The 18,184-nt window shown below is 37.2% G+C and overlaps 1 protein-coding gene across 1 annotated transcript in view; it reads left to right on the forward strand.

The window, feature by feature from the left end:
- Positions 1 to 4,290, forward strand: part of NKAIN2 (sodium/potassium transporting ATPase interacting 2) — a 1,364,766-nt gene extending 1,360,476 nt beyond the window's left edge. The window contains exon 8 of the mRNA XM_007484504.3: positions 1,693 to 4,290. Coding sequence (XP_007484566.1) covers positions 1,693 to 1,702 — 10 coding nt within the window. The 3' untranslated portion in view covers positions 1,703 to 4,290. The remainder of the gene's footprint in view (positions 1 to 1,692) is intronic.
- Positions 4,291 to 18,184: the final 13,894 nt, after the last annotated feature.

Below are 18,184 nucleotides of genomic sequence, written 5' to 3' on the forward strand. Positions count from 1 at the left end.
AGGCAAGATTTGAATCCAGGTATTAATTAGCCAAGTCCATCACTCAATCCACAAAACCATGCTGAATTTCTTTCTTTTTTTTTTTTAACACATATCTTCTGTCTTAGAATTGACACTAAGTATTGGTTCTAAGTCAGAAGAGCAGTAAGGGCTAGACAATTGGAGTTAACTCACTTTCCCAGGATCACACAGCTAAGGAAAGTGTACGAGGCCAGATTTGTACCCTGGGTCATCCCAACTCCAGGCCTGGCTCTCTCTCCTCTGAGCCATTAAATTGCCCCCATATTGAATTTCAATTATACATCTTCATACTCGACATTTGAATTTCTTTATTTTGGCTTCTTAGATTTTCTTAGATTTCTTTGGATCCCTTCTGAAGTTATAGTTTATTTGTACTTTTTTTTAATGTGTCTCTTCCAACTTTTTAACACATAAGTATTCAGAGGATCATTCATTTAGAGGCAGGAGAAACTTTATTCAAATCATTTTATGAAGGAGAAAACTGAGTGGTGCCAAAGTTAGATGACTGGCCCTTGGTTGTATGAATATCTGATAACAGTGCTAAAATAATAACCCAGGTTCCCTAAAACCAAATTCAGAGATCATTCCACTCCACCACCCTGCTTCTATTAAAAAAGACCCAAAACTCAAGAACTACTCTCTGTTCAAACAAATGAACACTCGGTGTCCTCAGCCCAAAATAAATGGAATTCACAGATGGCAGAGGACTTGAGTTTCCAGTCTGTCATCTTTGTATGTCTGCTAATAACCTTTACATGTTTTTCTATCAACAAACCTTAAGATTTTTCAAATCAAAATCATTTACTCTGATGGGCTGTTTGAGCACAGTAAAAACATACACAGGAGATTCCTTTGACTGAAACAAGCATGCTTTGATACCTGCACACCACCATCCTTCCTGCAGGGGGTTCCACTGAATATGACAGGAGTTGTATGACTAAGACCCTGAACAGTATTCTGAAAACACTACCACAAATGGCTTAAATGAGAAGTCTTTTTTTTTCTTTTCCCTCCTATATTCGGTGTATAGAAAGACTTCTTTTCGGCCAAACTATCTCTGGCTTTTGTTGATTTGTAATTCTTCGGGTGATCTTCCAGCTTACATTCAGTTAAGCCTGGGGAAAAGAGGATTTCATGTCTTACAGTTTAGCCATCTTCCCCTCTGATCTGAACCTCATTCATGTGGGCTGAATACCACAGAGCAAGGCAAGTGCCCTCTGTGAGCCACAAGAATATGCCCCTTAGAATATGCCCGCATTTGTGGTTTAAATTTTGTAGTCAAAGTAATTTATCTTGACATTCTGTGACCTGACTTCCTCCCCAGATCTTTTGTTTGGGCAGAGGGAGGGAGAGGGAAAGTAATCAGCAGCATGTGAGCTCTCTCACACACAATTCCCATGGAGAATCCCTGGAAGTGTTGGATTCCTATCTCCTAACCTAATTGAGGAGCTATATTGACAATAGTGGATTCTGAAGCCAGGAGGTTTTGGAGAGAGGTTGAAAAAAAAAAACAGAGAGGGAAAAGGAAAAGATCTTTCTTGAAGCCTTTTTGGCACGTCCTTCGTTTGTGCTGTCCTAGTGCTTGGAGAGGAGTGGGAAGGTGATGGATGGTATCCCTCCGTTGGTTATAAATATCGTTTTTTGTTTGCTTTTTCCCCATCTCTCCTTTAGGTCCAAGTAAGCAACGTGACTTCAGTGTGTCAGCTCAAGGACCTTTCAAAGAACTCGTTTCACAATGGCCTCCTGTGTTTTACAAAGAGCAAGAAGCAACCTGTGTTTAAAAAATAATAAATAAATAAATTTTAAAAACCCACAACCGACACCACCAAGCATAAGCTGAGACACAAAAAAAGAAAGAACTAGTTCCACTTGGCCTCTTCTTCCTAACAAACACAGACGGATGCCCAGGAGACCCTCTCTCGGATTTCCTGCATGTACAGACAACTGCCAGGCCTTTGGAAGGTCCAAAAGGAGAAGTGTGGTGCCCTCTGCTGCCCATTCTTTCCCCTTTCCCTTCTGCATTCCAATGAACGGAAGAGCCTCTGAATGACGGTGACGTCCAGTTCCAAATCATTCTTGACAGCCCTCCATCCACCTGATAGCACCAAGTCTCCTTAGTGTAATTACAAAACAATAATAACAGTAATAAATAATAATAATAATAATGAAACCATACCATGATGACCTTGTCTAGACCGAAGACGTCTAGCTAGACGGCAGGTTGTTTGCCCTAAAGGCTGTACGGTACATACTTGCCTTAACCCATCTAAGTTGTACGCCAGAGAGAACTCACTCAGTGTAGATACTCTCTGAAGTCACCTCCTTCAGGCTGCTGTTAGTGCTGGGGAGAGGGAGGGAGAGGGGGAGAAGAAACCCAGTTTTAAGTCAGCGCGTTTCATGTCAGGGAACAAGACTGCCTAGTTCAGCCGCTCCAGAGCTTCTGTGGGATAAACTGCCAGCTGTCAGTGAAGTGCTTTACTCTTGAGCCGACACAGTGGCCAAAAAAAAAAATAATAATAATGATAACAATAATAATCTTGATGATAATCTTTATAATACTCCATAAGGTCTTGGGGAGGGGGACATAGGGGATGGGGTGATGGGAGACACAAAGCAAAACTCATTAAACGACTAACCTTCCCCGCAACAGCTTCGTTAACCCCATGCTTTTTATTTAGTGCACTCTAGGTGCTTTTATAAGTAACTTCCAATATGTCTTTTACTAACTCCACAAACATCTGCAGATTTCGTATCAACAGAGGCCAACAGAATAGGTATTAGCTATGTTTACTCTTTTATATCCAATTCAAATGGAAGATCTGATGTAAAGTGAATCTTTTTTTTCTAACTTCCGCATATGAGATTATTTTTTGTGGGTGGGGGGTCGGGAGGGGAAATAGTTACCTTGGTGAAATATTTGAGATCTCTTTGTGGTATTTGGGGGATCCGTTGTGTGTTAGAGTGTGTATTTTAATCTTCCTGTATTATTGTGGCTGAAAAAAAAAACTGTGCTGTTATGTAGTTGGCAACAAGATGCCTTTGGGAACTTAATAGTAGGTCAATGTGTTTATGGAATACTCTAAACTCCTAGGAAATTTTGTTTTGTTTTGAATCTGTATTTTCAGGCACTATGTGGCTTTCATTAGCGGTAAACATATTTCGTTAGGGCTTTTCAGGAACTTGGATTGGCCTTGTTTCTTTTCTTGGAACCACCTTGGATCACTTCAGAAGAAGGGTAAATAATAATAATAATAATAATGCCCTCCTGCCGCCATTAAGGGGCAAGTGAATTCCAGGGCTTAGAACAGCTTAGGGTGACACAGAACAACCCTTTTCCTAGTTCTCTCTCCTTGGCAGAAGTTCTAAGATGATCTATGTGGAACCTGAGCCTGCCCATTACTACAGAAACAAGTCCTGTTTACTGTGTTTGCATGGATATCTGTATCTCACACAAAATATATATATCTATATATATTTATTTTAAAAATTGTCTAGAAAACAGAGGAACAAAAGTTCTCCATTGAAAAGTAAGCGACAAGACAGGTTCCAGGAATTCTACTTGCATTTTTTTCTAGTGGCTTATACACGTGTGTCTATATATACATGTATAAAACGTAAGATCTCAAATTTCTCAGTGAAACCTCATCTCATTCACATATTTTCTGCTTGTTTGGATGATATCTTGGGGGGGTGGGGGAGAACATTGACCGTGGGCTGGTCTTTTGGCATCCAAACATAAAGGCTACATGAAGGGAAAGATCAGAATGTCAGCATTTGTATGAGATTTTCCCTAGATATGCTTGTCACAATGAGGTTTCACTGTGGCATACATGTGTATGTATGTATGGGTATTGGGGCATATGCCCACCCAGCACATAATAGGCCCTCATAGTCCTACTTTAAGTTGCAGCCAAGTCACCATCACCTCCTTCACACATTAAAACAAGAAATGATGTTGACTACTAATGTTCAGTGGACAGAACTGTCACGGGAGCAACTCGGAGCACAGTAATGTGACTATATCTGGAATAACATCCAAGTTAGACAGCAGCTGTATCCTCCTCAAAATCCAGGAAAGAATGCTATTTTTCTAGGCTGGGCTTTTGTTATAAAACCTAATATTCAGAGGGCAAGAGTTATGATCCTGATGTGTCTTTTTCTTTCTTTTTCCTTGGCATTTGTTAATTCTGAATGTATTTTTAACAGAAGTGATTTTTTTGACTTATTAGTGTAATTTGCATTTTAAAAATAAATGAAAAAAAAAAGAAACCCATCTAGCTTCTGAGCTCTCCCTTGGAGTCCCTGCTGCTTCTCACACACACGTTGGAGGGAATCTGGCAATACAACTAGATTGTGGAATCCTATTACATTTACATGAAGCCAGTGGCGAGGTCCTGTCCCACACTGAAATGTGTCAGCAGTGAATAGAAATTGCCAGGTCATGGCATCATTTTAGCTCAGTCATAGGTAACACGTATTTTCATTATCTCCTGACACTAAGAGGTTTCTTTTACAACACTGCCTGTAATAGACTTGCTGTCATTTGGAAAATGTCTTTTTATTTTGCCTACTCATCTGGAATTTAGAGGCAGAGCAAGCTGACAGTTGTCAAAAGTGTGAGGCTGGTGTATTAAATACCCTCAGTTTAATTGGGGCAATGGGTCAGGCATTCCCTCTATCTCCCAAGGAAATTATGTAAAATGGTCACTTATTTGCTCCTTCAGTACAAAAACACATTTATTAGGACTAAAAGTAGCTAGAACTCTGATATCCATTTCAACACAGGACAACAGTAGTAAAATCTTTGGGGAGAAGAAGATTATGAGATTTATTATGTTTTATTATTAATAATCATATAAAAATAAAGTCATTATTATTAGTTATGTCAACCTGAAAAAAAACAGAGAACCATTAAAGTAGTCAGTAAAACAATCTTTAATCAGTAAAGAGATGGGTCCATAATAATCGGCTGCTACACAGAATCAAAACCCTGGGCATCTGGGGACAATAGAGGATCACTGCACTAGATGATTCTCCAAAGAACAGTAGAACTTGGGGACTTACCTAGCTGTGGGGGAACTGAGGACAGGGAAGTATGATGGATAGGTTTTACAAGGGCTACAAGAAGTCCAAGACAGGATTATCAGGGAGAGGCTGATGCTTTAAAATGGATACAAAGTCTGGGTTACCTTTATGAGGGCTCTGATACAAAGAGAAACTTCTGGGACACAAAATGGGTACTTAACATTTGATTCTATCTACTAGTCCCACCTAAACTGGAATCATTAAGTACTTTAAGGTCTATTGTTCACTTCCCTCAGGGCAAGTTCTCAGTGAACAGGACAAATTTAGGATTCCCAAAAACACAGTTAATAATAAAGATTATTAGAATTAAATTTTGAGGATTTAGAAGGAAGATAAAAGGTCCTTTACTTTTAAATCACTATAGGCTTTTGATCCTTCAAAGGCAGAGGAGAAATGGAAGAGCCTATAATTCATAAGATCACAGAGCAAGAATTAGAAGTGACTTTAGAAGTCAAAATCTGATTCCCCTTAATTAATAATGGAGGACACTGTAACCCAGAGAGGCTATGGTCACACAAATAATCATCAGAAACAGGATTTGAACCCAGCTCCTCCAGCTTTTGAGTCATAATCCTATGCTACCTTGAAATCAAAGAACTTCAAGTATCATCCATCCAGCACCTTCCTTGAATTAACACTATCATTTCAGGATGAGAGGAGAATCAGGGTGATAGTCCTGATAAAAATGGGGACCTAGGATTCAGTTCACACACAACTTAATTCAACTAAAAATTCATTTTCCCTCCTTTCCCCACACTCGGTGCATTCTAATGTTCCCAAGAAATTGGACCTTATTGCAGCCTCCTGAAGCTACAAAACTCTAGATTTTGCCAAATAAAGCCAGGTAATAGCCAAATTGGCACATTTACCAGTTATTTCCTATTACACAGATGCTCTAGATATTTTCTTATTAAAACTGAGTCATTTTCAGCTGTTTTTGACCCTTCATGGCCACATTTGAGGCTTTCTTGGCAAAGATACTGTAGTGGTTTGCCATTTCCTTCTCCAACTCATTTTACAGACAAGGAAACGGAGGCAAGCAGGGTTAAGTGACTTGTGCATGGTCACACAACTAGTGTCTGAGGACAAATTTTAGTTCATGAAGTGGGATCTTCCTGATTCTAGGTCCCATACTCTATCCACTGGGCCACCTAACTTCCCCAGAATTTCTTGTGGTTCAATCAGATTCTGAAGTTGATTATAAGTACTTCTTTAAGTGGAAGATCTGAAAATGAGGAGTTTTTTTAAAGTTGAGAATGTCAGGAAACAAAACCTCTGCCTCTCTTCCCCCTCCACCCCTGCCACTTTTCTGTTTCTCAAAGAAACCCTAAATTCAATGAAATGTCACCTTGCAGATCTGTACCACCCAGTACTTTTCAGAAATAAGAGTTGGTCCCTTCCTCCTACTTCTTTTTTCCTTTATTCACACGAAAAGATGATTTCTCTTATGAAGATAAAAGGACCCTTTTCAGAGGTTCAGGATACGGAAGACATCCATGGGACTAAGCTATCTTTGACAACAGTCTGTACTCTAGCCCAGAGAGATGCTGGGGTTCAGAAGTTCACTTGATTGGTGGGCCGACTAGACACTTCCTCGACAGAGAAGTGCAGGGCTTTTGTGCTTCACTTTGTATAGGTTTATGATCCCAGGAAATGTCAGGTTGAAATAAGACCTGCATTTGTTCTCTATTAAAAGGGTACCATCTTCTGCCTTGGATGAAATGAGAGATGTAGTAAATACTCATAGAATATATCTAGTGAAGTGAAGAATCAATTGGTGTCAGCCAGAAAAACTGCCTTTGTTTTAAATAATTTGGATGCTATATTGAAATTATGTTTTGTTTTGTTTTTCTGCTATGTCTAGAAAGCTCAAAGAATTGGATTTTTATTCTCACACCCTCAGAAAAAAGACAAAATAGTCTAAAAGAAGATTGAGTTTATTGGTCTTTTAAATTTTATTTAGTTTTATTTTTCCTAAAATGACACCTATGGTGATGTGTTCAAGATCCTGTTTATATCATCTCCAATATCTGATCCTTACAATGGAAATTGATGTTCATTAGAATGATTCAAAAGTGCAATCAAATCTAGGATTGTTAACTGGGGTAATGGTATCAAACTCAAAGAAATGGGCCCTTGCTATTGCATCTTACCTTAGAAAACCAGAAATTAGTATTATCAATGTTGTATTGCACTTATTTTGTTCAACATTTCCCATTACACCAATAAGTTAGAGCAACTTTGATGTTTTTGACCTAGAATATAGAAGACTATATACAATATGGTCTTAGTACTCAATATTTTACAGAATCAGTCATTTAAATTAGAAATCATAGAATTATAAATTTGAGGGCTGGAAGAACCTTGGAGGCCAGCTAACCCAACCTTCTCATTTTACATAATGAAGAAACTAAGGTCCAAAGAGATTATTAAATAAATTGCCCAAAACCATGTGAGTAATGTGGGTCTGCAACAATATTTGAACCAATGTCTTCCTGACTTCAAGTCCAGCACTCTATTCATTATGTCATGCTGACTCTGGAATTCATGCATGGCATCTATATCAACAATAAACAATATTTTCTTTATTTAGAAATACTGTGGTTTATTAGAGAGACACATTAAACTTAGATGAGGAATAAAAGTTCTGTGATTTGTTTCATAATGAATTTATAATTGTTATAAGTAGATCTAGAAGTTGTCCTCCTAAATCATCTGAGACATTCTTCCTTGAGAATCTCTACTTTTCACTTATTTAAAAAAAGGAAATTTGTTATTTGTCCCCAAGAAGTTCAGATATTCAGAATTTCCTTCTCTTTGGAATACAAACTACCAGGTTACTATACTCTCTTGGATACTACTCCCTTCCAACCACCCTTTACCATCTCTTTTCTCTTCATTTCTACCTCTTCCATCCCCACAAAAAAAAAAAATATGAAATCTATACTATTTTGCTCAATTTAAGGCCTGCCTCTATCTTTTAGTGACTAATCTAATAATAGAGTGACATAAGGTTTGCAAATATCATCTCATTTGATCTAAAGACAGACTTGTGAGAAAGATGCTGTTATTATCCCTATTTTGAAAATGTGATTACTGTGGCTGACAGAAAAATATTAAGTAACTTACCTCAAGTTGCATAGCTAGAAATGTCTGAGGAAGAATTTGAACACAAGTCCTCCTGACTCCAAATCTAGCACTGTATCCCCTATACAGCCTCCTGCCACCTAGCTGTCTTGTATCAATCATTTTTGATAGCTGTTACCATATTAACAAGACATTTAGAGGCTTTCTATTTTAAGACAGGCTACTGTATAATAGTTTCAAGCATGTATAGGCAGGATGACGTTTTCAAAGTCTTTCCTGATATTGGTCACTTTCCCTTCAATGTAACTCACCACCATTAACTAAACATTGAGGCAGTTTTGACTTCATCCAGATCATGGTTTGATTCAGATTGAAACAGAAGATAACAAGATGTCCCAGTGTTCCAAGTGGCTTCCAATAAGATTTATACCTGTCGGTATGTGTGCAAACCCTTCCTGCACATTGAGATCACACTATCCCCAAAAGTCATAACAAATGAAACCAGAAGAATAATGAAGAAAAATGACAACTTGTGGAAGGGGAATAAACAGTGTACGCCTCTGGTAAACAACTCCCTGAAGAACTCTTAGAAAAGACTTACCGATTAATTGAATCAATCCATCATTCGTTTTGGTGGCAGCATTTTCAATTTGCAAACTTTTGTTTTATTCCTTCACCATTATAGCTTCAAATTTGTGGCAGAGTAAAATGTAGATTTGTTGAGGGGGTTGTGTTTATTTTTGTTATTGTCCTTAGATTATCAAATTGTTGCTATCCTATTCTCCTGATATAGGAGAGATTCACATTAATTTCAGTAGCTAGGTGAGACATACAAGCTTGTGAATTAGAAGATGTCTCTTTTTCTGGAATTCAGAATTCCTTCTGAAATGAATTTTCCATACACCTCAATATCTGGAAATAATTGGCTGCTCAAATGTAAATGGTATCTTTTCAAACAAACTGTGGCATATAAAGATGAGTTGTTGTTATTTCCGAGTAGGTAGGTACTATTCTAATTCCTACCAGACTCTGTATCTGCCTTTTTAGTTTTTTACATTATGGACTTCATGCTTAGTCCACTAAGAAAGTAGAACTTTCACACCTAATCATACAGCCTTGATTTTCCAGGACTGATAAAATTTCAAGGAAAAAATATACTTTAAAGGAATCTGTTTTTTAAAAACATAATTCTTTTTTTAATTTGGAAATTTTTATTTAATAAATTAATTAATTTAGAATATTTTCTCGTGGTTATAAGATCCATGGTTTTTCCCTCCCTTCCCCTCAACCCCCTCCTGTAGCTGATGCTCAATTCCACCGGGTTTTACAAAAAAGTCATCCTTTGACAATTTATATGACCCGTCTTTTGGTTTTAGAAAGTCTGTTCACCATAAGGATGGAGAGGAATAAATTTTGTTTGTGTTATATCTTGCTATTTTCAATAGATATTTGAACCCATTTCTGGTTATATTCAGGATACATTTCAATAAAGGGCACTCTATAATTTAATAATGAAATTCCCCCAATGTGCACGAGTAGACAAAACTTAGAGTGCTATAATTTGTCACCCTGGTTATATGATAAAAGTTCAAAAGTGATTTTTTCAGTCCAAATATTGGCTTTTTTAATGGCTGCTAGCCTTCATTTTATTTGTGTATATATAATAATCGATAGAACATTTCACATGAGAGAAATTTATTCATGAAATAAACTTTGCTGTGTTTCTCAAACAGAAATGATAGATCATAATGGATATAGGATAGCTTTGACTGAATTAGACTGGTTTAGATTAAGGTCCTACCTCTGAGAAATGGGCAAGTTCTTTAAAACTCTCAATGTTCTTTGTAAGCGTATACTTTATCAATTTTATTTATTATATTAAAAATTAAATAAATAGCATTCTACATAAGGCAACACAGTATACTAAAAAGGATAGATTCAGAATAGCAAATATGTGTGAAATCAATTTTACACATAAATTGTAGCATAGAAAGATGAGGTTTATTGTTGTTGATATGCACATAGTGCTCAAACAACTCTCTAAGATTATAACTTTTAGATGAGTTGCTAAACTACATTGGTAGAGGAAATCTCCACATGGCAAGTATATTGGAAGTGTTTGGAATTTCCTGAATACAAGAGAGATGATTAGACATTTCTTTCCTGTTTGTTTGTTTAGTTGGGGTTTTTTTGCTACCATTTGGCCACAGATGCTTTTTAATTCAGTGCTTTTGTATTGTCAGTGGCCATAATAGATGAAAAATTAAAGTTAAGCCCCACCCAAAATGTATATATCTGAAGCCAAATTTATTGGAATGAAGTATGGGTTGCAGTTAGTTGCCCTCATTCTCACAATGATGTATAAGAACACAGCTGTTGATTGAGTAATTAGACTCCAAATGGAGGCATGTTTGGGAGGCATTTGATGCATTTGCAAATTAAAATCTCTCTAATTCTTCTTTGACTGTGATCAAGTTTTAGAAATCAAGGCTTCTTGAGACAATAAAGGTTTGGAAGAAAAATGGAATGAGCAGGCAATTAACTAATCATTCTTTATTAAGTGCATGTCACCAACTCTACCCATCCCTAAGGACAGGAATCTATACCCTCTCAAAAAGAGTGACATCTTCCCAGGGGAAAGTTTACTTTGCAAAGGTGGAAACAATTAGAACAGGTCCCCAAGGTGTTTCTACCTTCCCAGCTATGTGTAATGATGTTTCCTCCTTCCCACTGTTGTGAAAGAAACCTCTATTAAAATCAAATGTCTCCCTCAGCTCTCTTTTTCCTTCTTGAATAGTACGTTTCAGAATTAAATGTCAGCCAGACAAGCAAAAAGAAAGGTGACCTGACTTCTTAAATAAACTGATTTAAATGCACTGGCTGGGAATTCTCTTTCTGCACATTGTTAATAACAATGATTTTTTTTAAGGTAATGCATCTCTACATGTGAAGCTGAATGCTGAAAATAATGACACAGACCATCTGTAGTATCTTTGGGATTTTCATATTGTATTTGCAGAAGGTCTAAGAAATAGGAATCGTGCAGCCATGGTTATACACAAAAATACAACTGAGCAATCTGTTGCCTAAAGTCTTATAACCAGCAGCTTGGAAAGAGAGAAGACGGATGTGGGTCATCTCTTCCGCATAAGGTATGTTTGTTGAGGCTCAGGGATTAAGCTAGAATTTTTCTCAATTACCTTTACATCATATCTTTTATGATACTAGAAGTTCACAAAGGAGTAAAACTTTGAATGAATTACTTCAATAAATAAACCATTTTCTCCCAAATTCGCTTGCAAAATTTCAGATTTGAAAGGCATAGAGACATAGTAAACTTCTTTCTCTCTTTCAGCTGCATATTAAAAAATACTATAAGGAGACAACTAGGTGACTAAAGAGGCAGGCCTGCAAATGGGAGATTCTGGGTTCAGATCTGACCTCAGACTATTCCTAGCTGTGTGACCCCCTTGGCAAGTCACCTGGCTCCCATTACTTAGCTCCTTCTTCTCTTCTGCCTTACAAACAAAATACAATATTAATTCTAAAATGGAAGGTAAGTGATAAAGTTCTAATTTGGAGAAAGTATCAAAGAGTGACTGAGCCACCCATATTCACGCATCACAATTTAAAAGTTTGCATTCCAGGGTTTTGACCCAAGATCAAATGCTATATCTTAGCTGAGCCCCTCTGCCACCATTTCCTGTGTGTCAAAAAAGCATTTGTTGGCTCTTATTCTTTCTAGATTTTTTTTCCATCCCTTTGATCTGCCCACCAGCAACAATACTCTGTACTCCTATAGGTTCACTAAAGCTTTCAGTACAGATTGAGTTATCAAAACAGTTCTATGTCATGGTAGCTTACTGGGAGGGAGGAAAGAGGGAAGGAAGGAAGGAAGGAAGGAAGGAAGGAAGGAAGGAAGGAAGGAAGGAAGGAAGGAAGGAAGGAAGGAAGGAAGGAAGGAAGGAAGGAAGGAAGGAAGGAAGGAAGGAAGGAAGGAAGGAAGGAAGGAAGGAAGGAAGGAAGGAAGGAAGGAAGGAAGGAAGGAAGGAAGGAAGGAAGGAAGGAACAAAAGAAGGAACGAATGAAGGAACGAATGAAGGAACGAATGAAGGAACAAAGGAAGGAACAATGGAAGGAACGAAGGAGGGAGACTGATTCACATACAAAATTATGAATTATCCTTGCTCCAGACTTCTTGGATTTTCTGAATTATAATAAAATAGCAATTGGCTTGTGGAAAAGCCGTAAGATCATCATCAGTCATTCCCTAGATGCAGAATGACCTCTAAGCCATTCCAAAAAGATAAAAATATGTTCTATGACCATCAGATGCCCTTTGGTCATCTAATCTAAAGCATTAAAAGCTTGATGTCAAAAATATCTTCTCTGTGTCTCTTTGAAATCTATCAACTGACCATTTAAACCTATTCCTTCTCAGCCTCTGGGAGAATTGAGAAAAAATGAGTTGCCTTTGGGGAATAATCAAACAAACACATTCAACCAAATTTTCTATACTCAGATGCCCCATAAATGGTTTTTTCATCTTAAATGAAATCTTTTTTGAAAGATGATGCCTGTACTTTAGATTATTGGGTAGGGGGGAATGCAGAAATTGTGTAGTTTCTCAAACAAGAAATAATACTACATTTCCCTACTCCAGGCATATTCATGGGCTGTCCCTCCATACCTGGAATCTACTTTCTCTTCATTTCCTTGTCTTGTTTTCCCTGACTTCCTTCAAGTCCCAGCTAAAATATCACCTTCCCCAGGAACTTTTTCCTGATTTCCCTTAATCCTAATGCCTTCTCTCTCTTTATTATTTCCAATTTATCCCATACATACCTAGTTTGTTGATGTTTAAATTCTTTGAATGAGTTCAGATAAATCATTCAAACAATGAGTTGTTTAAATTCATCTCCTTTATTAGAATGTGAACTTTTTTAATCCCCAATACTTAGCACATACTAGGCATTTAATAAATGTTTATTGACTGACTGATTTAATAAATCTAGACAGAAGACTAGCTGCAGAGAACTGGAAAACTAAATTAGGATTTTAATTCTACCCCTGCCTCTTTCAAACCATAGATCTCCAGGCTGCCATTAACACCTGTACTTATAGGAATTCTGTTTGTCTTCTGGTCTCCTCCAAATAAATGGAAAATAATAGAAGTTGCTACTTCTAAGGAAAAAAGCCTCAGGACTCCATGCCTAGATGGTACAAGATTAGAGGCTTTATCCACTGCAGTGTTCTCTCAGTTGTGCTTCTAACTCTAGGGATTTGGCTACTTTGATTCACCTGCCTTCTCACCTTAGAACTTCCCTCTGTGCCTGTAGCTTTCTCTCCTTGCAATATCTTCTCCCTCATTCTGGCTCTCATCTCCCACTAATGTGTTTGCTTGTTGTTTTTCAGTTGTGTTCAACCCTTCATGACCCTATGGACCATAGCATTCCAGGCCCCTCTACCCTCTATTATCTCTCAAAGTCTAAATTAATGTTTGCTCTTTCCATGACACTATCTATCCAACTTTTCCTCTATCATCCCCTTCTCTCTTCCTTTCAGTTTTTTCCAATATCAAAGTCTTTCCATTGAGTTGTTTTCTCTTTACGTGGTCAAAGTATTTAAGCCACAGTTTCATAATTTGACCTGAATTCGTTTCTTGAAGTGTTGACTGATTTAATCTCCTTATTGACCAAAGGGATTCTCAAGGCTTCTTCAGCACCAAAATTCAACAAGCTTTCTTTATAGTCCAACATTCATAGCCATACATTACTACTAGAAAAAAATCATAGCTTTGACTATTCATACATTTTTTGGCAAGATGATGTCTCTGCTTTTTAGTATGCTGTCGAGATTTGTCATAGCTTGAATTTCTAGAAGAAAGCATATTTTAATTTCATGTCCTGAGTCCCTCTGATCTTTGAGCCCCAAAATATAAAATCTGACACTTGCTTCCATCTCTTCTCCCTTGATTTGCCAGGAAATGATGGGACCAATTGCCAAGATCTTAAATTGTGTATATTTAGCTTCAAACCAGCTTTTACATTTTCCTCATCAAGAGGAATTCCTTGGCCCTCATCAAGAGATATTTTAATTTTTCTTCACTTTTTGCCATCAGAGTGGTATTGTCTGCATATCTGAGATTACTGATTATTGATATTTCTCTCAGAAACCTTAATTCCAGTTTTCATTCATTCATGATTCTTCTCAACCCCATTTTGGAAATTTTCTTGAGAAAGATGCTGATGCAGTTTGCATTTCCTCCTCCAGTTCATTTTACAGATGAGGAACTAAGGCAGTTGCCACAGAGTCATACAGCTAATAAATGTCTGAGGCAAAATTTGAACTCATGAAGAAGTCTTCCTGATTCCAAATCCCAGTGTAATATCTACTATGCCACCATAAGTTCCTTTAGCTTCTCCCATTTTAGGAACAGACTCAGCCTAGGGCTTGCTTCATTCTCATCCCAAGTTTATTTCCAACTCTATGGACTTTACCACCATAACTTTAACACACACACTTCAACTCCCCTTTATTTCCTGTCTTCCCTATTTGAATATGAGATTTTTGAGAGCAGGAACTATCTTTTTCCTTGTGTTTGTATTTTCACATTTAGCACATTTTCTCATGCTTAGTAAGTTCTTAATGAATTCTTCTTGCCTGATTATGATGCTATTGGGCTCCTTTACAATGTGACCTTCCAGGAGCCATTGATAAATGCCCTTATTAACCAGACTTCTCCTGTCCTGGGTCTTATCAATTCCTTTTTCTTGTACTAATTTCTGTTTCAAATTTGCTGATTTTCACATTTCAGATCCACCAGGGTAAAAACATGCCAAAAAAAGATCCCTACGGTACTTTTCTGTCTCTACCAATGGACCTTATACTCAGATGTCACTTCAAACCAATTTCATTTTTTTATTGGAGGGAGTTACTAAACTGGAAGAACTCTTTAAATATAATTTATCTAGACTGACAATGTAATTCATGTTATTTTTATAGTCAAAATGAAGACCCAAAGTAAGTGATAGTAAAATTAGGTGAATTAAAAACTTGTTGAACTCAAAGGATAGAAATTATTTTATTTCCAGTTTGGAAAGACTTCCAGTGAAGTGCCTAAGGGTTCTGTACTTACTTAGGTATTTACTGTTATCAGCAAGGCATAAAAATATAGATGGTACTCTTTTCAAAAATTTTAAAAGATGCAAGACTATCTGAAGTGACTTTTTTTTTTATTCAGTGCAGATCTTCATTTTGTTTCTTTTATGTTGACTTCATGATCAGAGAGGATACTGGGCTTGGGGTTTAATTCCCATATATTTTCTAAAACTTAAATGGAGTCAAAAATTTTCTTTAGCATTGAGATTTCCTATTAGAATGTCATTATAATGTAGTAGCTAGAATATCTCAGGCTACTAGGTGGTACAGTAGATGGATTACTAGATATGGAGCTAAGAAGACCTAGTACAAATTCAGCCTTTGACTCTAAGTAACTATTTGACCCTGGACAAATCACTTAACTTCTGCCTATCTCAGTTTCATCAACTATAAAATGGGAATAATCTTAGCACCTACCTTCCAAGATAGAGCAGTGTTTAGAATACTGGTCCTGGAGTTAGGAACTCTTATCTTCATAAATTCAAATCTGGCCTCAGATACTATCTGTGTGACCCCAGGCAAGTCACTTAAGAACCTCAGTCTGCTTTAGTTCCTTATCTGAAAAATGAGATAGGTATGGAAAGGGAAAATAACTCCAGATAATTTTTTAAGAAAACCCAAAATGGAGTCATGAAGAGTCAGACACAGCTGAAAATGACTAAACAACCAAAAATAAAATAATATTTGTAAAGCACTTAGCACAATGCCTGGTACACATTAGCCACTTAATACTGTTCTCTTCACCAAAAATAAATAAAAGTACAAGGCTAGAAAATATGTTTAATATGCTTACGGACATATGAAGGACTTCCACAAGCTAGGACATTGGGCTGAATACTTGGGCAAAAATAAAATATCAGTTTCATAAGTACAAGATAAAAGATACCTAACTAAAGAGTACATCTGTAAAAAAGATAGGAGCATCTTGGAACATAAGTTCAGTGGAAGTTGACAGTGCGATGCTGTAGTTAAAAGAGCTAATGTGATAATAGATGCCTTGGGAGGCAAAATGTCCAGGGCAAGGAAGGTTCTAGTCCTATTATACTTTGCCTTGCTGTGACTACATACTGAGTATGTACCACATTTCAGGAAGGACAAAAATCAACTGTGAAGTGTCCAGTAGAGGGCAACTAGCATGATAAAAGAAGAGAGAGATCATATCAGACAGGGCTAAGTTGAAAGAACTGGAATATTTAGCTTAGGGAAAAGGAAATTAAGTAGCTTTAAATTGCAATCTTCAAATAAACTAAGGGCTATAATGTTGAAATTGTTCTGCTCAGCAACAGAAGGCAAGATCAGAAGCAAGAGGTAGAGGTTTCTAAGGGGCACATTTAGGCTTCATGAAAACACAGGTTCCAAGAATTCAAGGTTGGAAAAAACTTTAGGACTCATCAACTACAACCCATACCCAAAAAAAGAATTCACACAAAAACATGCCATAAAGATGATTAGCTCACCTATGTTGAAATATTTCTAGTAAGAGGAAGCCAGTATCTCCTAAGACAATCCATATCATTTTTAGACATCTTTGATTGCTGTAAAGTTTTTTTCTCCTTATAGCAAGCCTACATATACCTCTTTTAAACCTCTGGTCAATGTCCTAGTTCTACCCTGTGGAGAGAGAAAGAGAGAGAGAGAAAGAGAGAAAGAGAGAGAAGAGAGAAAGAGAGAAAGAGAGAAAGAAAGAAAGGAAGGAAGGAAGAAAGAAAAGAAGGAAGGAAGGAAGGAAGGAAGGAAGGAAGGAAGGAAGGAAGGAAGAAAGAAAGAAAGAAAGAAAGAAAGAAAGAAAGAAAGAAAGAAAGAAAGAAAGAAAGAAAGAAAGAAAGAAAGAAAGAAAGAAAGAAAGAAAGAAAGAAAGAAAGAAAGAAAGAAAGAAAGAAAGAAAGAAAGAAAGAAAGAAAGAAAGAAAGAAAGAAAGAAGGAAGGAAGGAAGGAAGGAAGGAAGGAAGGAAGGAAGGAAGGAAGGAAGGAAGGAAGGAAGGAAGGAAGGAAGGAAGGAAGGAAGGAAGGAAGGAAGGAAGGAAGGAAGGAAGGAAGGAAGGAAGGAAGGGAAGCTCAATACTTCTTTCAAATGATAATTTTCTGACTACCAGACCACTGTTATTGTTTATTCACCCTAAGCCTCCTCCCCATGAATTTTCTCTTTTCCAGGCCAGTTCTTTCAATCAATTAAAATATGGCATGGACATGAGGACCTTCATCATTCTAGATGCTCCTCCCTCTAGATATTACCTTCATTCCACAAGACCCTTAGATTGTTTTCAAATGAGCTACTGTCTAGTAATGCCTCCTTCATTTTGTAATTGTAAAGTCATTTTTTAAAAAACCCTAGTGAAAGATTTTATGTTTATTTCTATCATATTTTATCTTACTAAATTCAGCCCAAGGAGACAGTCAGGACAATGAACTAAAGACAGGGACTCAGCTAAAGTCTCCCAGATTCCCTTCCAAACAACTTTAAAATAACACTTCAAATAGAATTTTGGAGTGGAGGAACCATCAATATATTTCAGACTAGGACAACTTAGGAGGTTTGCAGGAAAGGTGTGTCTCAGTAACATAGTGATCAGACCTAGAGTCCAACTCAGACTATGCAGTGCAAGTTGCACCAGGATGGCAAGAGGATCCTTTAACAGTTCATCCATGGCAGCAGCAGCTTTGAGAGCTCTCAGTCCATAAGGGGTTAAGGGAGTTAAACAACTGGTCAGAGGAGACTTCAGGGGACCTTTGCTGTCCCATTGCTCATATGCAGTTCTGCATCAAAATTCCAGAGCTAAGAGGAGTACTAGTTCACTGGTGACTTGACTTTGACATTTTTGTTACAGTTTGG

The sequence above is a fragment of the Monodelphis domestica genome, chromosome 2 (assembly GCF_027887165.1).
Source record: "Monodelphis domestica isolate mMonDom1 chromosome 2, mMonDom1.pri, whole genome shotgun sequence".
NCBI lineage: Eukaryota > Metazoa > Chordata > Mammalia > Didelphimorphia > Didelphidae > Monodelphis > Monodelphis domestica.